This window comes from Vulpes lagopus, chromosome 1 (genome assembly GCF_018345385.1).
Source record: "Vulpes lagopus strain Blue_001 chromosome 1, ASM1834538v1, whole genome shotgun sequence".
Taxonomy (NCBI): domain Eukaryota; kingdom Metazoa; phylum Chordata; class Mammalia; order Carnivora; family Canidae; genus Vulpes; species Vulpes lagopus.
The window spans coordinates 39,168,977-39,192,504 of NC_054824.1; the positions used below are offsets into that span (position 1 = coordinate 39,168,977).

The 23,528-nt window shown below is 38.2% G+C and overlaps 1 protein-coding gene across 1 annotated transcript in view; it reads left to right on the top strand.

The window, feature by feature from the left end:
* Positions 1 to 1,754: 1,754 nt before the first annotated feature.
* The window catches only part of LOC121486600 (collagen alpha-1(I) chain-like), a 110,467-nt gene continuing 88,693 nt past the window's right edge, over positions 1,755 to 23,528 (top strand). The window contains exons 1-3 of the mRNA XM_041747603.1: positions 1,755 to 1,937; positions 2,028 to 2,904; positions 6,234 to 6,313. Of these exons, the coding sequence (XP_041603537.1) occupies positions 1,755 to 1,937; positions 2,028 to 2,807 (963 nt within the window). The 3' untranslated portion in view covers positions 2,808 to 2,904; positions 6,234 to 6,313. The remainder of the gene's footprint in view (positions 1,938 to 2,027; positions 2,905 to 6,233; positions 6,314 to 23,528) is intronic.

The following is a 23,528-nucleotide window of genomic DNA, read 5'->3' on the forward strand; positions in this document are numbered from 1 at the left end:
AGCAAATTTCACATTCTAGTGTTACCATATGTACATTTGTTTGAAGTAATAATTAAACTTCTGTACTAGATTGCATATTTTGGAACAAAGTAAACAAATTACATTATGAAATATCTCTAAAAATACACATTTGATTTCCTCTTGGAATATTAAGCACAAATGCCTTAAGTGAATCCCTAATAAATGGCTGCAAAAATTAGTTGATTACATGGGTATAAATTTGACCTAGCCATTAATAAATTCTACATAAAACTATGCACATTGGCAGTCACAGAATACATTAAATTTCACTTAGAGAGAAAAATGAAAAAAAGAAAGAAAAAATAAAACTTGGGAGTGCTGCCTTGCTCCTAAATTAAGAAGGTGGAGTTTCATTCATATCTAAGTTGTGGGAAAACTAATGGGATCAAAAAATATTTCAAGTTGAGGGGATCTCTGGGTGGCTCAGTGGTTTAGCGCCTGCCTTGGGCCCAGGGCATGATCCTGGGGTCCTGGGATCAAGTCCCACATCAGGCTCCCTGCGTGGAGCCTGCTCCTCCCTCTGCCTGTGTCTCTGCCTCTCCATGTCTCTCACGAATAAATAAGTAAAATCTTTAAAAAATAAAAATAAAAAATATTTCAAGTTGGAAAAATGTGCGAGTCAGAGGAAATACTGCTGGGCCTCTAGTAGGCAAGTACCTTGATACTTGGTAGAAAAGCAGAGAAGGACTGTAAACACATTTAAGGCTGCTGTGCACTTGGCACAACATCTCACAAAATTTCAATAAATGTTATCTTGGTTGGATCTCACAGCATTCTTGATGAAGCATGCAGAGTTGGGGATATGGCCCTTTCATAACAGAGTTAGTCATTAAGAGATTTGCTGAAGGTCAATCCAGAATCTGGATCTTTGGACAAAATTTAGGCATGGGGTTTATGCCTAAGACACGAGTTATTTTAAATGCAAATAAGTGGGATTGATTTTAATAAATGCAAGTATGCTGTTACCACAAACTACTTTCATCATTGTGTAGTCCACTTTCAGTAAAGAGCTCAATAATGTTTATGTGACCGTCAATAACAGCAGCTAAGTAATCCTATTCATATCAAATAAGCAACCATAGAGTGGCTATATTATTTGCAAAGTAGTGTGATTAACAGCTAGAGTCGTTTATAACAAGTCGTTTACTCAAGTTCTTTCTCTCTATATATATAGAGAGAGAATAATATAGGCATTATAATAATATAATTATATATATATAATTTTCTATTCATCTATTTTATCCAACCTCCATTGAAGACAATGTGTGACTTTATTGCAGAAATAAAGTTCACAATACAGATGATTTGTATGTAAAACTACATTTTCACTCTTGAATGCAATTTTCTTAGAAAGAAAGAAAGAAAGAAAGAAGAAAGAAGAAAAGAAAGAGAAAGAAAGAAAAGAAAGAAAGGAAAGAAGGAAGAAGAAGGAAGGAAAGAAAGAAAGAAGAAAGAAAAAAAGAAAGAAAGAAAGAAGAAAAGAAAGAAAGTCAGCAGTACCATGACCACCTGCGTTTAAGAGCAGGCCAGACAGTAACGTCTGGTTCAGATACCTCATATTCTGGCAAACTTTATTAACACAAATGCATTCATTACTAAGTACTCTTTGGTTAGACACTTTAAAGCGATGCTAAAGGGCCTCAATGTGAACAGTCAAGAGTCCTACAACGTGTTTGTGCAGTTTTCTTTCACACAGGAACTTTCTCCACAGAAGGAGTTTCAAGGCGCCGGGTATGGGGTTCGTGACCTACACAGGCAGGACGCGCAGCCCCGCCGTGTCCGTGCACAGCCTAGATCGTCACGCGGTAACTGAAGCCCCAGGCCTGCCTCCTCGACAGCCTCGACGCGCGCTGGGCGCCGGGGTCAGGGTCCCACCTCAGGGCTCTGAGCGGTTTGTTCCTAGTGGATCGGGGCGGGTGTGTTGCCGGAGTCGCGTTCCATTGGCCACGCTCTCGGGGACTGGCCCGGCTCTCCGACACTTGATTGGACGGAACTACCCCCCGTAGGCCGAGATCATTGGAGGGTGCGGGAGCCGGGGGTGGGGCGGGTTCCCCAGGATTCTTGACCGAGCGCGCTCCGCTGCGGAGCAGGGCGCCGGGCGCCGGGCTGGAGCTGGGCGGGCGGCCGCGGAGGCAGGACGGGAGGGTCCCGGCGCGGACGGGGGGAGGGTCTCGGGGGGGTCGAGCGGGACAGGGGCCGCTCGCTGGCCGCCCGGGAGCAGACCCCGATTTCCCCCCAGCGGCGGCCGCTCCGAGACAGCATCTGTCAACGCTCTTCCTCAGCCCTTCTTGGGCCGGGCCGGGCTCCGCCGGCGGCGGCTGGGAAGACGCGGGACCCAGCGTGACGAGCCCATCAGCTGTCAGGCGAGCGGCGAAGCGACCCGAGGCGGCGAGAGACACACAAAGAGCGCGGTGAGCGGCGGCGGCGGCGAAAGGGGGCGGCGGATTCGGGACGGCAACTCCCGGCCGCGCCCGCTCGCGCCGCCGCCGCCGCCGCCGCCGCCGGGGCTGGGTCCGCGGCCGCCGAGACAATGCGGCCGGGCTCCGACGCCGCGCGCCTCGGGGTACGGGAGCCTTCGTCCCTCGGCTCGCCCAGCCCCCTCTCGGGAGGCTTGGCCCCCGCCCGGGAAAGGGGCGCCCCCTCGCTCCCGCAGCCGGGAAGGAAGTCGGTCCGCGGCCGCCGAGCCCGGCAACTTGCGAGCCGGGAAAAGTTTGCGGCGCCTCCGCGGGGCGGCGCGGCGCGGCGCGGCGCGGCCCGCCCCTGGCGTCCGCGGTCACCGCCGGTGACTTTCTGGACTCGTCGTCAGCCTGGGCCGCGGCGCGGCGGGCGGCGACTGCGGGGAGGGCCGAGTCCGTCCGGAGGCGCCCGCGCGCGGGGCTGCGGGTGAGTTGGCTTGTGGGGCGCGCCGGGCTCCAAGCTGCCCGGGCCCCGGGTCTGGGGAGACGGCAAGGGTTCGGGTGCCTTCGATACTTTTTGCAGCGCGCGGGGAGAACGAGTACAAGTGCGATTGCTTCCGAGTAGCTGACCTGCCGCGACTCGCGAACCGCGTCGGTGGGAACCTCTGAGGAGCCGAGGCTCCCGAGGGCCTGTGCGGGTGGGGGCTGGGAGGTGGAAGAGGAGAAGGTCGCGCACCAGCCTTGCCTCGTAAGTGGCTCGGCGTGACCTTGGACAAGTGACTGAACCACTTAGTGGCACAGGAGGCTGGAGCTTACGTGATCTGTGGGGTCTTCTCATTTTTTAAATACATCTCGGCTTGAGATTTTCCTTGGGCCTCAGCGTGGCATAACGAGTTATCCGGTAGGCCAGGATTCATTTACAGGCGCCTGGAGTCACCTTTCAGCCTCCCGAGAAAACTTTTAAGTCCGAGGTTTTCAAACAGTAATATTCGAAGGTTTGGTTTTTGGTTGTTTTGGGTTTTGTTTTGTTCTCCACACACACACCCCCCCCCCCAGTGAAAAATAATTATCCATTGTTTAAAAACACTTTTTAAGACTTATCTACTTTGCTGCACCATTTGGAGTAGTAGGAGCCATGCTGGGGACAGAGAACCAAGCTTAAGAGTGAAGTGGCAGGTGCCTCCAGGGATCCCTTCATCCCTTCTGGATTCAGTTTAGGGGGAGAACAAGGCTTTTATTATACATAGGAGAGAGAAAACGGGGCAGGTGTTTTGTTGTTATTGTTTTTCTGTGTTGCTTCTTTCTACTGCAAACTTTTGTGTGGAGGGCAGTGGGGGAGTGGGCTCTAACTTCTGACAAAGGGAAAGAAAATGTCACTTATAACCAAAGTGAATCTTAAACTAATGTAAATCTTCCTTACAGGAACTGTTACACGTAATGCAAGTACATCTTGATCTAATTTTAATGAAGGATTGAAAATAGCTGCTATGTTCGGTGTCACTGCCGCCAAGATGGCTCACTTACATAATCTTCTTTGTTGGGATGTGTTAGTGACATGTATAATTTTGAGAAATTATTAATGTTAAAGGTTTGGCCTGGGAGTGGTATTGGGAATATTTTCATCACTGGTTTCAATGTAATGTAGTGTTAACTTTTGGTTATACTAATAACCTGCAGTTTTTTCTCTAAAAAGTGAAATCAAACATTTTCCCTAACCAAAATTCTTTCAACTATTAAATGTATATTTGTCAGTGCTGAATACAGGCAAAATTATTTTGTTCTCTCCATAAATTTTCCCAGTTTTTTCACTATTCATGAGCATGCCTTCTAGGAGTCAGGTGCTCCACTGGGTTTTCTCTTCTCATGGAGCTTATAAAAACAAAAACTGATTTCTTTTAATGTAAGTACATAAATACACTCAATAAATATTCACTGGTTAAAATACTCAGTGCTTGGATAAAAATAACTTAAAATTCTTTTCACCCATCCTTAAAGAGAATTATCATGCTTTGGGGGGAAGAAAGAAGGTGTCAAAGAAAACTGGCAGAAAAACTGAGCTTAATTCCGGTATCCATCCTCAAAGTTTATGTTTTAAAATTAGGGATACAGATTTGGAAAGAGACAAAAACGGTTGATAGGGTTTCTAGGAGAAAGCAATATTGATTTAACATTATATATTTTATGACCTATCTTTCTTTGAAGAACACAAACCTTTTGAAAATGTATGTTTCTTGGATTATCAGTAGCTATTTGCATTGCGATTGAATATCTAATTAAATGGCCTAATCATAGCCATCATATTTCACATCAGTGATATCTGATTTTTAAAGTCACTGTTTAAATAACATGAAATAAACCTTTCAGTGCAGTTGCATGAAGGAAAGTATACCTTTTGAAATCAACTAAATCTACGGTGAGAAAATTACCTCCAATCTTACACCAAATATAAAATATGCACTGGAAATAGCATCTATCCAAGGAGGTCTTCACTCTAGACAAATACTATGTGTGCAGAGGGATCCTACACGGACTACATCATATATAAGATACTCTGATTTTCCTGAGGAGTCTGTGTAATAATCTATTTGTTGACAAGGAAAGTAAGTCCCCAACATTTGTAAGCCTGGAAACTTCTGGAAAGCCTATTGGCCTTATTTAAAATGACCACTCAACCTAAAACATAGTATTGATATTTGAACAAGGTGCTGTCTTTGTAGAATGTGCATTCTCCTCATAGCAGGTTTGCTGTTTGGGCAGCCTTGCAGGGGGTTAGAGCAGTGCATCCGAGAGGGTGGTCCTTCAACCACTTGTGTCAGAATCTTCTGTATCATCTGCAAAGTTTTAGACTGCTGGGCAGCTTTCTACATTTAAAGAATCAGAATGTCTGTGAGCATAACCTAGAGTCTATATTCTTAATAAGCTCCTCTCAAAGTGAGAATAACGCTCAATTTTGAGAATTCGTGTTAGGGTTTTCTTGCCAATGTTTAATGACAACTGTTGCTTTCCCCACAAACATTTAAAGAGTACCCCTTCCCTCCATGCTCACTGCTCTGACCACTTTCCCTCTGGCACCAGAGCTGGTGGTGTCATCTCTTAGTTGTGGCCGGGGAGCCCCTCATGAACTGCTTCTACAAGCAAACCAAGATACCATCTTCAAGCAGTGTTAAGGCAGCTTTGGAGCAGAGGGCCAGGAGACCCCTTCTTCTATGGGATACTCCCACCATCCCCTCCTCCACCCACCTCCTCATCAACTAAGGAGATGAAGTTTCAGCTCCTTGGGGAATGTACCCCAAGGTACAGAAGGCCTGAGAGGGAACAGAGCTAGAATGCTAAATGGAAAGCTATCCCCTCAGCCTATTTGACAATTTTCGTTCTGAAGCTAATAATTTAGCAGTCAAGTGTATGGGAGAACCCAGGTCCCTTGCTGTTTATTGATAAAACTTTCATCTACAAACCTATATAATGGCTCCTGTAATCTCTGGATCCATAGAATCCCTGACATTGCACTATTTTCATGATTTTGAGGAAAAAGGGAAGAGTTTAGGAGAGAAGTTCAAAGTCTAGGCTAAGGAGTCAGTCACACCTGATTCAAATCCTAGCTTTGCCATTTACTACCTAGGTGACTTTGAGCTGCATCCCTGACCCTATAAGCTTCAATTTCTTTGGAATATGAGGATCATAGTACCTGCCTCATAGGAGTTGTTTTGGGAATTATGTAATATATAAATGAGTGACAGATAATAATTGTCACTCATTATATACTCCATATATGTACTTTTAATTTATTATAGTAACTTTTTAAAATTTCTTTTTTAGCCCTGGAGAGTTGCTGTAGAAGAGGGATAAGAGAGGAAGACAACGCAGGAGGAGATAAGTCACTCTGGACTCAAGGAAAGGTCATACCACTAAATAGTAGTTGTTGAGCAGAGAGGAAAGGGACAAGGGAAGGCTATAGACTGCAGCACTGCTAGTAACCTAGATTTCCCATGTAGCATCCTGGCCTAGGTGCTGTCCCCTCTACCCTCCTCCCTTTCCATACCACTTGATATGCTTTTTTTTTTTTTTTTTTACTCATTTTGGGAAAAACTGATTGTGTAGTCTGCCTCAAAATGTTAGTATTGGTGTTGGATTTTAGTGTCTGTGATCCTCAACCTTGCAGTAGCTCAGAGGTGGCAATTGTATCTTCTCTTGGCATCTAGCCTTTGGAATTGTGGAAGGGAAGAGATATTCTCTCTCTGACCCAAGCAAATAGATCCAGTGTCCAACTCTAAATTTGCCTTTTCAGAGAAGTGTATGCCATCAAGACATGGCAGTGTGATCAGAGAGGCCACTGCCCCCTGACTTTGAATAATACGTTTACTTTCTAGAGCTCTTCTACTTTTTGAAGTACTTTGTCTCTCATTAGCTCACTTTTTTCTTACAGTCCTGTAAAATATTAACATTAGTAGACAGACCCCTATGAGGCTCATCAAATCTTTCTCTCCCCATCTCCATTCTCTTGCAAACCTATTGCAAAGCTAGTCTTTGCTATCTTTGCATCATTTTTCTTAAAATCAAAATCCTTTCATCATTTTCTATGTTTTCCCATATCAGGTTGAACTTCCACTGCCTGGCTTATACAGCAGCCATAAAAACAGTATCCCATCCTACTCTAAATACAGTCTCCCCATAGTTCCTGGAACATGGCCTACTCACCACCAGGCCCTAGCCCATATTGCCTATTGCCTCGTTAGTGATGCCTCCTTTTGAACCACCTAGATTCTATCCATTCTTCAATTTCCAGCTCCTCTTTAGAGCCTTCCCAGATCATCATTCCTTAAAGATTCCATCTTGCTCTGAATGTCTATGATAAGCACAGCTATTTGGTCAATTATAACCTGGTCTTGAAGTCCTAATGGAGAAAAAACATAGCATAAATTTGATATAGAGAAGAAAACACTAAGTAAGTTTTCAAGACCTGATGTCTACTAAAGAGCTGTGGGAGTAAAGTTAATTTGCTCTACCTTTGTGGTTCTACATTTTCTGAGCTGTGGCTATAGAAAGATTTGGGTCAGATGATGTTGATGGTGCGTGCCTTCTCATTCTGAGGCTCTGAGACAACTGGGCCTTCCTTATGTAGGATGGAATTGGGACTCTTACTGGTTCTTGGATGAAAATGTTAAGAATGGGCACTTAGTGCTTTCAGGACCTGTTCTGTCCCACAGATCCCTTGATGATGGGATCAGCAATTTTTGAATGCTATGTATCATTTTTGGTAAGCTTTATAACCACAAGCCTTCAGGGAAGGGTTACTGGAGATAAATTAGGTAGCAGGATGATGCATTAGGGATAATAAAGAGTTATCATGTGAATGACTTTCTATAATGGAATAAATGGGGTCAGCTATTGGATAAACCATAGTCTTAGCATTTAAAATTTACTTTGCATTTTATCTTCATTGAATAGTGCTGTATAGTAAATAGTTAAATTTTTAAAATCATTTCATAAATTGAAAAACATTAATATAGTCAAACTCTACGATAGGCACTAGGTGACTTTCCATAGTAATGTGGTTGATGACATGTTGTGAATCTGCATATGTATGTGTGTGTGTGTGTGTGTGTGTGTGTGTATATATATATATATATATATATATATATATCACATGCACAGGACACTGAAATTGAGAAGGGAACCCTAAATTACAAGGGATTATACATTGACCAGATTTAAGAAGAATATCTCTTTAAAATGTGTTGACATTTAATTGACCTTTGAAAGTTCATTCTGTTAATCATACTCAAAGTGCTAAAGCTATGGTTGACTGCTCTGGTGTTTTTACATTCAGTCGTGCTTAGCATATAAATTCTTCAGCATAATTGCTACTTATTTAGCAAGAGTTTCCTTTCTTCTCTGAAAATATAAGTTGTGTTTTATTTTTGTATTTTTTTTTAAACTTTGCTTCAGGCTAGATAGTGTTAGAGTTAATTGAAATACTTTCCTGTCATTAGTTGTATGGGGTGTGGCTTCTCAATATAAGAGTAATGGAAATTTCTTGCTTAGTGGAAGTGTACTTTTCTTCTGGCAAAAGTTTGAGGCATGCTGCTAAAATTTAGAGAAGCTTAGCACCTCAACCCTACATATTTTTAACATAATAAACTTTTGAAAATTTTTCAATTCCATTTGTCTTGATTAAAACTGTCAATACTAATACTTCTTATTAAACAAGAATTCAAAGGATTTGTTTTCATAGCAAACCAATTATATCCCTTGAATTGCTGTGAGTGTAATTTAATTTTATTATAAATGATGTTCATGTTTTTAAAAAGTCAAATATTCTTTTTTGAAGTTAACATATTTCTATCACCTATAGAACATCTGCTGAATTGTTTAAAAATTTCTGGGTGTTACATTTATGAAATCAGTCTATGAAAATAATATTTTTTAAGATTTTATTTATTTATTCATGAGACACACACACACACACACACACACACAGAGGCAAAGACACAGGCAGAGGGAGGAGCAGGCCCCATGCAGGGAGCCCGATGTGGGACTGGATCCCGGGTCTCCAGGATCACGCCCCGGACCAAAGGTGGCACTAAACTGAGCCACCGGGGCTGCCCTGAATATAATTTTAATATTTTTATTTTTTTAATTGTATGTATTTATTCTTGAGAAAGAGAGAGAGAGAGAGAGAGAGAGAGAGAGAGAGAGAGGCAGAGACACAGGCAGACTGAGAAGCAGGTTTCATGCAGGGAGCCGGGCGTGGGACTCGATTCTGCGTCTCCAGGATCACACCCTGGGCTGAAGGTGGCGCTAAACCGCTGAGCCACCAGGGCTGCCCGAAAATAATTTTTTTTTTTTTTTTTTTTTAATGATAGTCACAGAGAGAGAGAGAGAGGCAGAGACACAGACGGAGGGAGAAGCAGGCTCCATGCACCGGGAGCCTGATGTGGGATTCGATCCGGGGTCTCCAGGATCGCGCCCTGGGCCAAAGGCAGGCGCCAAACCGCTGCGCCACCCAGGGATCCCCCCGAAAATAATTTTTAATATGGTTAGTGGCCTTACAGGCTTCTAAATTAATATTCCTAATGATCATGAAAAAGTAGCTACACTTCTTGTTAAATATTAATAGAAAAATAAACGCATATAATTTCTGATTTTTGCTAATTTAACTCTGAGACTCCAGACATGTTTTTAAAATATTGTTTTATCTTAAAAGCAGTTTTTAAATAGAGACGATAAAGTTTAAACCAGAGTTTTTATTCTCGTGAGGTCATTTTATACCTTTCACATATGTAGCTCCATATTTGTGATGTATTTGTTTCCTGTTTGTAATAAGTTTTTATCTCATTATATTCTTTATTTATTCCAATATTACAAGCATGGTAAACAGTCTCATCTCATGAAACTGACCTTATTTTCTCATCATTGTCTCTCCTTCCCTATTGTCCTATCTTTTTTTCCTGCCTTTTTCTGTTTCTAGTTTTATGACTTAACAGCTGTCCTTTTCATCTCATTATAGCCCCGCCTCCAAGGGAAAATAAGTTCTTTTGCCTTAGTCCAAACATTTGACTTCAAACTCTATCCTTTTTTAGACTATACAATGAAGCCTCTTAAATAATTTTATCTAATTAATGTAAAAAGAATCCAAAGGACTATGATGCTGAAGAGTCAGATACAGGATATCCCAGACTAAGGGTGAACTCTCACACATCCATTTTGTAAACTAGCTTCAACAGATTTATTTCTTCCTTGACAAATATCTCAAGACCAGGCCAGAACTGGTTAAATACAAAATATTTAGATAAAGCCTGATTCCTTAGGTAATCTCTTTTGGTAATTCAACTGGATTGATGACTCATACTAACAAGTTGTTCTTTTCTGTTTGAAGTCTGTTTTACCATCATATGGAGTTTTTGTCATTTGAATCCATATATATGTATTTACGGATAATTTATTTTCATTTTATTTAACAAATTTTTATATAATTCTTTCTTTACCAAACACTGTTCTAAACACTTTACAAATGTTAGTTTATTTAATTACCTTGACTCGAAAGTTAGGGTTATTACTATATAATTACAGTTATGGAATTGAGAAAAAAACTAAGACACAGAGTTTTATGGTAAGCCTTAAGTGAGGGGAGACTGATAAATGTAGGCAGAGAACATAACTTAGCAATAGCGCTAAGAATCTGCAAAAAGATGTGCAAGAGTTTTGGGAAGATGAGTCTGTGTGGAAAGGATCAACCCAGTTAGTAGGTCTTCTTCAATTTTAAGCCTTGGACTGTAGAATCAAAAGTCAAACTTAAAGGAGACATTCCTCTGTCCTGGGAAGTGATCATTGCATCAGAAGTGACTATTGCCATGGGTTTCAGCTGCATGGTGACATGGGCTGTACTGGCTCATTGTGATTCTCGTAGGGTTGCGTGGACCTTTATGCCTTACCTCATCATAGCATTTCTCAGAACAAGCTTCTGCCTTCCTACAGTTTGACTTCTCTCTCAGCTGGAAGCTTGGGCATTGCAAATACAAATGGCATTTCCCCCCCACCCCTAACTCCAGCCCAGTAGATTATCTCTTCTTGCCCTAATTTGAGCATTACACTGAAAATATTATTCAGTAGTGTTTATGTGAGTGTTATATGAAGTTTAGGGGCTGATCTTAAGTGATGAGATTAAAGGACAAAGTTATCTTTTCTTTTAAAATTGGGGATGGAAATGAAAGAAGATGAGAGAACTGCTGAATGCAGGAAATATGAGAAAAGAGAAAGACATCATGGAAAAGAAGAGATGTGGAGGGGAAAAAGATGGTGAAAAAATGAAGAAAGAGAATTACTGATTTGCTTCACACCCACACCTCCTCCCCAGCTTCACAGTAACAGAGACAATTTCTCTCTCTTTTGCCTGATATGAGGTTCACCAGGAAGTTATGCGCCGTGGGAGTGGAAAATTTCTCCCGTTTGCATTTTAAGACTTGGGTGTGCTGCTCTGAGATGCCACTGGTATCTAAGTAATATTTGTTTATACTGGATATTTTTCTCTGTAGCCTTTGTGGATAGGGCTTAGAATACAAACAATACTGTTAACAGAACTGTAGGTACTTGATTGCTGTGTTTATTTTATTAGTTAAAAAACTGCCAGAGCCCTAGGACTTCTGAGCACATTTAAAAAATATCAGAGACAATTTTAAGAAGTGCTTTAGAAAGAGAAAATAAGAAAAATTAGGACTTTCAGGCTCTAGAATGCCAACCAATGTGGTAGGTTTCTTTTAAATTAACATCTTCAAAATCTCTAAGGTAGTTTCATTAATTATTTTTTAAAGTGAGTTTAAATTACTCGTCTTGTATATAAATCTTTTCTTGGTAGATAGCTTAGATAAAATAAAAGTGTGGCACTTTTGTTGCACGGAATGTAAAACTAAGGTTAATTCTTTAGGGAATTTAGAATTTGTTGTATGCTGTTTAAATCATCTCTAATGACTTCTTGATCAGATCACAGATCCAAAAGTATTTCTTACTGATTTATAATTGCATTGGGACAGAATTACTGCAATTGTAATGTTCCCAGAAAATCTAAAATATATGGTTACTTTTACCCTTAAACTTTCTGAAAATTCATTTTATGGCCCCTGAACTCTGTAGAAAGTTACATTATTTAGTAGCATTTATCAAAAACACCCAGTTTAAAAAATACTAATCAAATGAGAGAAGTATTGATTTGAAGAAATTAATTTATTTTTAAATGGTTATTCATTTCTCAGGTAGAGGGATCTGGTCTTAAAAGGTTTGATTAAATCCCCATTGGTAAAACAAAGTAAGTTTTTTTTTCCCCCCCTCAATCATTGCTTGGCAATAACATCATTCAGACATTTCAAGAATCACTAACAAATTACCCTTTTGGAATAGAAAGGGGGAAAAGGAACTTTTCTTTCTCATTTTTTCTTTTTCATTGTATCCTTTCCTATAATCATGGAAATTTTCACTTTCCTCCACTGTTCATCAAAAGTTTCCCATTGGTGCATCCTAGATAACAACCACACTAATTTCTCTTAATATTAGGCAGAAACAGAAACCTGGCCTTTTAGAAGCTAATGTAAACCATCCCATGTTTACTCAGACTCTCCTCCACAGATACAAGAGGAACAAGATAGTAGTTGATGGTTTGTCATTATTGCTTTTGTGGCTATCGTGTTTGGTTGACCTAAGCTTTTTTTACCTCCATTCTTAATGCTGAATCTACAAATGAAATTAGGGCCAGTCACACTGTATTTCCCTCATCAGCTATCCCTGGTGGTTCAAATTTAGTACAACTCTGCTGTGAGCACGTATTAATTAGGCTAATATAATAGGATGGAATGATAACATGAGTTTTTCAATAACTGTATTTTGAAGTGTGTTTTATCTTATGAGTTTACAGTTACTTTGTTGGAAATCTAGAAAATCCTTATGTGAACAACTAACCTACTGATAGCCCCAAACAAGATAAGCTAAACATTAACTTGTAGTAAACTCTGCTGAAAGTGTCTTTGATTTTGAGATGCAGTGAGCTATTTCAAATTAAGTTGCTCACTTCATAGAATGGTGTGGAGGTCTTGCAACCTCATTTCAAGTTTGGACTCTGAATAAGAATTTTTTCAGCCCCATTTTCTGTAGGCTGTGTCACTGTTTGTTGTAGGCATAAAGTATATGAGCCTCTATTCTTTTGCTCTTACAACTCAATTCCCATGCTGACAGTATTGGAGATAATTAAGTTCTTCTATAGAAAACTTCACAAGTCAGTTATTAACTACTGTGTCCGTAAATATACTCTTAAACTATTTTGTAGTCCTATTTTTAAAAATGTGTGGGTGTGGGAAGTAATGGTGAATGAAGTCAGGGTGATTAGTGCTTCTTTGTATTAAGAAAAATCACACTAGTTAAAGGAAGTCTGCTTCCATGATTTTATTTAATTTTTAAAAATTCTTCTAACCCTCTTCCACCTCGATTCCTACCCCTACCCCATAAATTAAAGCAATGAAGGAATTAGAGTCATAGGATTTCATAGCTGGAAGGATTTTAGAGAGAATCTGATTAACTCTCTTATTACACTTGAGGAAATTGATATTCAGTGAGGTCAAATGAGATCATGTAGCTGTTTAAAAGCCCAAATGACATTAGTAGTTTATTTCCGTTAGTAAACACAGTTCTGATTAATCTCCCTTAACGTGCTCATAATCAGAAGGTAATAATAAGGAACAATAACTAACATGTGTATGGTACTTTCCTGTACATGTCCATCATTTCTCAGAAAAACTCTGTAAGGTATAGAGTACTGTAGTTCCCAAAGAGCAAAAGGGTTTAGCAGTGTTCAGAGATCTGTCCATGTCAGTCTCTATCAAAAGGACCCAGGGCTCCCTGTCTTCCCACCTTGACCGAAACAGGAGCTGGTCTCAAGACAGTTCTCATATCTTAGTACTATAGCTTTAGCTCTTAACTTAATCCAATTATTAACTTTTGTCTGTTTCATCACTTTTAAAGAGGAAAAAAAAATTAAGAGCTATGAGCTTATAAAATTTTCAAAAGAAAGATGCTGGATGATTGTGAATAAGGTATGTTGTAAGAATCTCCTTATTGACATTTTGAATATTCAGCCAGTAGATATTGAGTACCTTACTATGTATAAGGCACAGGATGAGCTGTTCCAGGAGACACAATAGTGATTGAGGTAGAATCATGGCCTTCAGGGAAGAGGCTCATGCAATTGTCTCTCCTTTCAAAGATTTACCTAGATAACTGTTCTTGAGAAATGTCTGGTACTGTCTACATTACTCTTGAGATAAGAGAGCTACTACAATTGACCCTTGAACAATGTGGGGGTTAGGAGTGCCTATCGCCTGCACAGTCAAAACTCTGTGTACAACTTTTGACTCTCCAAAACTTTACTAATAGCCTATTGATCAGAAGTCTTACTGATAATAGAAACAGACAAATTAACACATTTTACATGTCATATGTATTATATACTGTATTCTTACAATAAAGCTAGAGAAAAATATTAAAAATCATAAGAAAAAAATCATAAGAGAAAATACATTTACAATACTGTGCATATGTATCAAAAACAGTCATGTGTAAGTGGATTCGTGCTGCTCATAACTGTTGTTCAAGGGTCAGCTCTAATTCTTACTTCTGAAATGGGTCAATTTCTTCTGATTATTTGTATTTAAGTATTCACATTCAAGAAAACTTTTAAAATACAGAAAAGTAAAAAAAAAATGTATATTCTGCATTTTACCACAGTAATGTTTATATAGTTTTTTTTCTTGGCTTTTCTTTTATCCTGATGGGATAGATAATGTTCTGTATCATTGCATAGCTCTGTAAACATGTTTTAATGATTACATAATTTCAGAAAGAGTCAGTTTCTGTGTCAATCATCTGGCTATTCAGTAGCAATTACAGATGTTATTTTACACAAAATGATTAAGCGAAGTCTCTAACTTGTGATACTACTAAGAAATAGTTTCTAAAAGGATTTGAAAAAAAAATGAACCAAGTAGCAGATTACTTTCAGTTCTTTCTTTAAGAGCATCAAAATCATTTTACTTGCTTAAAATATCCATAGAAATATCAATTATGTATGGTTGACCTATATTAGAAATGGATTTTTTGTAATTGTGAAATTTATAAACAAATATTTTTTAAATGCAGTTTCTATTATAGAATTGTGTTCCTCTTAAGTAACTTCTCATTACTGTGACGATATAGTACTAATCATGTTGAATTTTTACTATTGGGGGAAATTTAATTTGATAGCTTTGATTAAAAAAGAAAGAAACAAGGACTTCTGAATTCTGCTGTGGGATTATTACAATGAAACTTACCTTAAATTCACCTAATAGTCCTTTAGAAATATGATCTTGTATTTCAGCAGAACTGGGAGGGTATTCCTAGGTGAGAGTTGCTCTTTGTGAAGAGTCTAATGGAACCCTGAGGTGGAGAAGAGCTGAGCCAGCAGATTGTCAGAGGGATGCAGCCTGGGAACTGCTGACAGTTATGTGCCCAAGGGAAGGGAAGGAGATGGAATGGGAGGAGTTGGATGGAAAGTCCCTTATTAGCCTGAAGGCTAGGATGCCCTGACCCTTGGAATCCCCCTCCCTAGTGAGAATGCCTGCCAGAGTAGGAGGGGAAAGGCTGGGGCTAATGGGGGAGTAGGGTACTAACAACCGAAAAACTCTGCTAAGCTTGGAGAGTTCCTTTCTGGGGAACCCTGGCCTAGATTGTAAATCAGTATCCTTTTAAAGGAGAGTTTGACAAATGAGTAAATATATGTTGGATGAAATGAGTGACTTAGAGAATTGTTTTCTCACCAATCTGGATATTTGTTTCTACTCTTAAAAGTTTTTTTTCATTTATTATTTTTTATGCCTAATGTATCATGTATACATAATTTTCTTGAATTTTCATAAACTGTTTCATATTTACTCAAACCAACGCCTTCTCCAGTTCCACAAGTGATTCAGAAGAGCTTACAATAAGCAGAACATCAGAATAGTAGAAGTGAGTGTATGATTCCAGCTCTCCAAGCCTAGTATTCCCATCTGCATGATGATATAAATGTTTTACCGGACCATGGCAGGGATAAGATGAGATGGTGCATAAACACTGCTTGGCATACGACAAAAATAATATGTGAAAGTTAAGGTAAACTTGATACAGTTTATCAGGCTTAATTCTCAATTTCTCACTACCATTTTTTTAGGGAATGTTAATTGAACAAAAAAAATGCTTACTTTAATTTCTAAAGTGGAAGGGATTTTATCCTTTTTAAGCTCTTCACTATGAAAGATACTGCTTTTCTTCCTAGAATTTGAGTTTCTTATCTTACATATATTTACAACCCATGGGGAAATGTTTCTAGTAAATTCCTACAGCCTTCAACAGGCAGTGCGCAGGTAGTCTATATTTCTCTTAATCTCCAGAAAAATCAAGGAAAAGTTCATCATCATTGTCATTACCAAGAAATATAATGAGAATTAGGAGCCTTTGAATTAGGCTGACAACAGTGTGGACCACTTAAGTGTATGTAAAAATAGAATAAGGTGAAGATGAATTTTGAAGGGCAGAATTTTGTTTGTACATTTATTTGCATTCCAGAATCACTTCTGTGTATATGCCTTCTACAAAAGGAAACAGAAACCACTTGTTTCCTGTCTTGAGGTGGGTTTTCTGAAGGAAAGAATAGAGTCCAAATACCAATATTGTTGATGCAGTTGCCTGGAACCTTGGCCTCCAGAGAGATGGTAGGTGATAGGATGCAGAACAGAGCCTGGCCACTGGGCCCCATGCTGACATGGGGTACCACTGTAAACATTCAGAGACCAGAATGGGTGGAGATTGGATGGAGGAGAAGGGTGGAACCAGAGGAAGAAGCCTTAGTCTGGGAGGTAGGGTCACCTTCATGCACCTTTGCATTTCCATGGCCAAGGGCGAGTCCTAGTATAAATAAATAAATCGACACATAAAGTAATAGTAAGTTCCACCATCTGTTGATAAGTGCCTAAAACCTCAATATTCAAGTATGGACCATTTAAAAACTCAGACATCTTAAAATCCAGAAAATTGTGTGTATGAGTAGAAGGAGGTGGGAGAGCTTGAGTGGCTGTAATATTTTAATCTGTTCTTAGTTACACATAGTTTAAGAAAATGCATGATTATAGAATCAATAATAAGGTTCAAGACTGAATGGTTCAGGGTAGCTAAGAAAAAATTTTAAACTCTAATTGAGACCAGCCCTAAACTGTCCCTCAGCAGAAGGAATGAATCCTTCAAGGAGTTAAAACTAATATAAGGAAGATTATAAAAGCTGATTAGGGTATAGATATCCAGCGCTGCACTTTGGGGTGGGGAAACTTTTGCAGACCTTATCTAACAGGGCTGGAGCAGCCAGCATTCCTATGGCTTTGAAGTAACTAAGTAGTTTTTTTGTCAACATGTCCAGGGTTATATAAGACAATATATAGGATCTGATGTGTTGGACACAATTGAATCTTATTCTGGCATATTTGTTTTTAATTCATGATTTTTTAAATGGATTTATTGGTGCTATTTCTCAATTGGTGGCAAGAGTTTTTAGTCTCCAGCAAATTTATCTAATCTAGTTTCATCTTTCTAGGTTAGTAATTCTCTGCCAGGAAGGTATAGCAAAATCATTTGATAGCTTTTGCAAAACACACACACTCAGCCCCTCCCCTTCTGAATAAGAATTGCAAAAATGGATGGGGCAAGAGGCAGTCCAGGTATGTGGGAAAAAAACTGTCCTGATTAAAAAAAAAAAAAAAAAAAACCTGTCCTGATAATTCCATTGTCATCTTCTCATTTTGAGAATTATTGTTTTAAATGGAACCAATACTGCTCAATTACCAGGAAACAAGCAAATAATTTAAATAGCATTGAGTCTCACTTAAAGTGGCGAAATTGTTCAGTTCCTTGTTGGGATAAATCTGCTTTACCTTCCACACAGATTTCATCCAGCTGATGTCTTGCTAAAAAGGAAGCCTGTGTATACAGACAGTGTAGTGTAGTGTATTGATGCTTGTGAAATACCTTTCCATTTATGCTACACCATGTAACTAAGATTTTAACGTCTTCTGGGCTTTGCAGAGTTTTTTATGTTTATTCATAGAGCTCTGAGCAAAAGGCTGGATGTTCAAAGTTGTGCTAAGGTTTAAAGATCTCTCTCACATGTTCATTTGTTATTTGAGGTTGTTTGGGTAATATGTATTAGTCACTTACTGTTTTTAATTTTAAATGGTAAGATTCCAAGACAAGTAGGGGATCTGTCACAGAAAAATGTATGGAAGTAAAAATATTTTCTTTTAGTAAGCACTTACTGCTATATAATGTCTTCACAGGGTGTAAGGCTTGGTATTTAACTGTTTTAATTACAGAGTACCATGTCTATTTGTGACTAACTTAAAAGAAGTGGGTGTCTTGGTGAGAAGTTCACAAGGTTGGTAGCTGTAGCTGAGTTGGGTGGACTGACTGGAGCTCTAGTCAGCAATGGTATATGAATGCCAAGTACTAAGAATTTCAGGAATGTAGAATTGCACAGCACTGATAAAGTTTGCTTTGTTCCCCTATGTGACTTGACCCATTGAGAAAACGTGGTTCCCTAGGAAGTTTTAATAGTTCAAAGTCCTTAGTTAATAAAGAAAAAGGCCTCAACATAATTCAGCTTGTTTTCACCTGCTGCCTCAAAGATTAACTTTCTTAACCTTAATGGGATAGAATTACCCTTTGCTTTGAAAAAGTAATTTATGGCGATCTTCACATTTGTTAGTTTCAGTAAACATGGCACTGTTTGTGTGGATTTGGTTTTCGTTTTGGTTTTGGTGTCACAAACTACTAGGACTTCTGCAACTTGAGAACCTTATGGTAACTTCATCTAAAAAATCTCAGGGAAAGGCACACCCACTGCTCTGTATCAACTTAATCTTTCACTAGACTAGGAAGCATTTTGAATTCCTTCAGAAGAGTAGTGTCTGATAGAGCTTAACCTTCAGTTTTCCTCATTTATTTTCATAACAGAATGGGAGTGGAATTCAAAACATTCAAATTTGGAATTAATGTGCGTCACTCTGCTGCGAGTGATAGGTTCTGTGTTTTTCCAGTGGGGAACTTTGATCCACAAACCTGATATATGCTTGTTATAGACCTCATTATTTCTTTCTATGTTTCTCCTGCTTGTTGCACATGCTTTCAAAAACCAGCTGACTATACAAGTTGTCTGTGGGAGCAAATTTCAGACAAAAGTGGTATTAAAACACGTGTTTTTTAAATCAGAATTCATAATGTTTGAAATAGACCTTTTAATCTAAACTCACTTAAATGTAGTATTTAACGTTCATGTGCACTTTGTGTTGTTAATATAATTTAATTTCTATGTTTGGTCATTTTCACTCAAAGAAGGATTTTAATTGCATAATGCATGTTGGAGCCCTATTAAGTAATCCTGCATTGTTTGTTTCTTAGCTTAACAATAATGGATGGAAGCAATTTGCATACATTGTCTTCGACTATCACAAAATCCTATAGGAACTGGGTAGATGAATAACAGACATGAAGCTTTTTATTTTGAGACATTTTCTAGGACAGTTCTGTGTTAGAGTGAGAATGTGGTAATGTACAGAATTGCTGCTTGTACATCTCAGAAACACCTGCTAGAGACCAGTCTGCAGGTTAACCAGACAGAAAGAAGGTATATCCCTCTTGACAGTGAGCGACTGTAAACATCCTCGACTGGAAGCTGTGAAGCCACAGATGGGCTTTCAGTCGGATGTTTGCAGCTGCCTACTGCCTCAGACTTCAAGGAGCTACTTTAGGTGCAATTATCTTGTTAACTAAAACTGAATACCTTGCTTTTACTTTGATTCATTTCTACAAAGCTTGGGTGAAAATGATATGAATTAAATGACTTTTAAACTGTCTCTGCATCTTTAGAGGACTTTAGCAGGACAGGAGGAGAAGTGCTCTGTGTGTATATAGAATTTGTGATATCAAAAAAGAAAAGAAGCCAATTATCCTTGAGAGAAGTAAGGAAATGTATTATAGTCATTTTTGTTCTAAAAAATAAACTGTACTAGGGCAATATTTCACAAATCACTCTAAAAAATGATTTGTCCTACTGTTTATATTTATCTGTAATTTCAAAATAGGTGTCTTTTAGATCCATTCACAAACATTTCTATGAATGAAGTCTAAATTATTTGAAAAGGAAAAAAAAGTAAAGGCCAGAATAAAGAGTTAATTTACTTTCACATTATTGAATTAAACTTTTTAATTCCTTATTTTAGTCTTTAAGTAATAAAGTAGTTTTCCGGTTTCATGAAAACCTAAGATAAACCAATATTTGAAAAATCTATTTGTTCTCATTTTAGCTGATGAAAATAATATTTTAGGCCATTGTTGATAATGCTGCATTCAGTTGGACTGTTAACTTGCTCTATATAACAGCACATATCTCTTAAGAATGATGCATACATCAAATACTACCCTAAGTATATGAAGGCTACCTAATACTTTTAAAAGAATCCTGTTGTGAATGTCTGTGAAGGATCCAATAACTTGTCTTTTTCATAAATCTATATTTGTCTTATTTTTTATCTGTGTCTTAAGACAGATTTGTCTAATATGAGACACTTAAATAGTAGAAATGAGACAGTTAAAAGGAGAGGAAAATGACATCCAAAAAAAAAAAAAGAAAGAAAAAATGGCATCCTTTGTCCTTTAAAACATAGTATTGTCTAAGCGTGTAGTATATTGTCATTAATGTAGAATCTATAGTTTCTATTTCCTATTTAATACCCACTGATGATGTCAGTAAGAGGTGATACTGAAACAATGTGACCACTATTTAAATTTTGATCACTATTTAAAATTTGACTGGACCACAGTTGAACAGTCTAATTAGCTGGGATGGAAGGAGACATGTATGGAAATGCCTTTAAATTTCTCTCATACAATAAAGCCATCAAGTGAAAAACCTTAATTAGTCATGCTGGGCCATAAGAGGTTAGTACCCTGCCCCTGAAACAGGGGTGGAAGGGATGGAAGCTTTCCATCTGCTAGGCCCTGGGGTCTGGAATGGAGAATGCAGCTTGTTGTTTAATAGGTAAACTTAAAACACTTAGAGCAAATAACTCAGCTGTGTCCCAGGGAACTTAACCACATTTCCTAGGTAAATAACAATAGGTCTGGAGAAATGGGTAAACTTTTCTTAGTTCTTTGACCTTCACTTTCTTTAGGTTCTCCTCCTATGTTATTTCATATCCCCACCCTCACCTCACTGCCCTCTAAATGTTCCATTTCCCACCTATTTAGTTATTTCCTTCAGTTAAGTGATTACTTATTAGAATATTTTAATTTCCAAAAATTACAACTTTCTCATTATTCTTCAGTGGAGAAATACAGGCCTGCAGAAAACATGATGGATAGTTTTGAAGTTAATACTTGTAATTTATTATGACTTGGGCCCCATATTTCACTAGAAAAAAAGTCTAAAATGCTATTTTAGATAGTACCAGAAGTATGCTGTTTATATTTGGAATAAGATCTGGATGCAATTTTTTTATTTCACAAAAATATCCAACTTGCAAAATTTATAGCATTACATATCTACAACTACATAGACAAAGTTAGTGTGCACTTAAGTAGGATAAATTAATATCTAGCATAAATTAGAAACTATTGCTAATTGCTTTCATTTTGCCATAGCTTTCCCTCTTTACAAAATTTTCTCTTTACAGTTTTTAAAAAAATTTTATGTCATATCAGCATAGTAAAATATCATATATGATTAGAACATAAAATTCTTGAAATGGGCCACAGTGGTCAGTTACTGAGACTAAAATACTATTAAACATGCGCTAGATAAATGTAATATGACTGTTGCTGTGAAGTTTGTAATGTAAAACAAAAAATAACCACACTGAGTAATCACAATAACTATTGTATATTTAGTTCTTGTGATCTGCAAAAATAAAAATGGGTACTTCTTTAAAAGGGAGAATTCTATAGGAAGTGTAAGAGGTCTAAGAGTGGCAGTGGTGACTTCTTTAAATGATACTGATTTTTTCTGACCATAAACCTAATTTGAACCTGAGCTCTATTTTGTAATGATGCTATTTACATAATATTACACATTTGTGAAATCTTTCCTCTGGTAAAGAATAACTAAAACAAGGAGTAAGGATGATGGGAGCAAAAGAAGCTGCATAAGAATATAGTCCTGCGGGGATCCCTGGGTGGCGCAGCGGTTTGGCGCCTGCCTTTGGCTCAGGGCGCGATCCTGGAGACCCGGGATCGAGTCCCACCCACATCGGGCTCCCGGTGCATGGAGCCTGCTTCTCCCTCTGCCTGTGTCTCTGCCTCTCTCTCTCTCTCTGTGACTATCATAAAATATAAATAATAATAAAAAAAAAAAGAATATAGTCCTGCATGGAAATTAGTAGCTGTACCTGTGAAACACATCCTCACCCAAACAGGTGCAATCAGAATTGCCTGTGTTCTTTAGCCAAAGTTGTAACTAACCATTATGGTTGGGGTGGGGGTGGGGGAATCTTTCTTGAATGGTCCAGTTTGTGGTGGCTTAAAAATAATAATGTGAAGATGTCAGTTGTTTTTCTGTATCAGAAGTGTAACTGAAAGTTATTTCTCTTCATTTTTTTAATGGCTTGCAAATTCTTAAAGGTGGTTCTTAGTAAACTGTGTCAGCCGTATCACTACATGAATGAAGAGGAATTTCTTTGTATGGTACTATATCAGAATAACTATTCTAAATAGATACAGAAGATACGGTTGATAGTTATATACTATAGTTGTTTGTGTGTACTAACCAACCTATTAAATCATTTAAGAGATTGGGCTTTTTATGATTATGTTTTCCCTTTTTTACTCCTCTTAATGGCAAAAAACCAGTAAGCAAAATTAAAAAGAAATCATCCTCTGAATGTGTTTATTATTAGAAATAATAGTGAATTAAGTATTCTTAACAGGCTTCTTCAGTTGTTATGCACAGAAAAGTATCTCTCACTAATAGACACTCTTTAAATCTTCAGTGTGAAGGTGGTGGACAAGTTAATGTTGCCAAGTGATACTTCATCTGCCTTTCCTAATTTGTATATCTAATTATTATATAAACCTAATGATGCAGTGCTTTGAGAGTAGAGGCTTTTTAATGCAAATTAAAACAAAGTAGATTGGAGATTCATTCAGCCTAACGCTAAATGTGAACTTATCATCCAAAGGCTCCAGTGCCCTCCATGGTTAGAGAAATGAATGAATGAACTCCTTCAGGCACCTTAACAACTGAGTAAAATCAGAATCTCTTCATAGCTCTTATTTCAAAAATGACACTGTGAAATCTTATGTATAAGATACTTTTACTGGAAAGAATGTTAGAAAATACAAAATGTTATGCAGTGTGGTAATGTAATATATGCTTGTTTTTCTCAATCTGCTTCCTTGCAGAGACTGAACTGCCATTCCTGAATTTTTGATTTTGGTGTTTTTCAGTAAAAGAGTTAAACTCTTGAAAAGAATAAATGTTTGTTATACCAATGAAGGAAAATGTATGTAAATAAATGT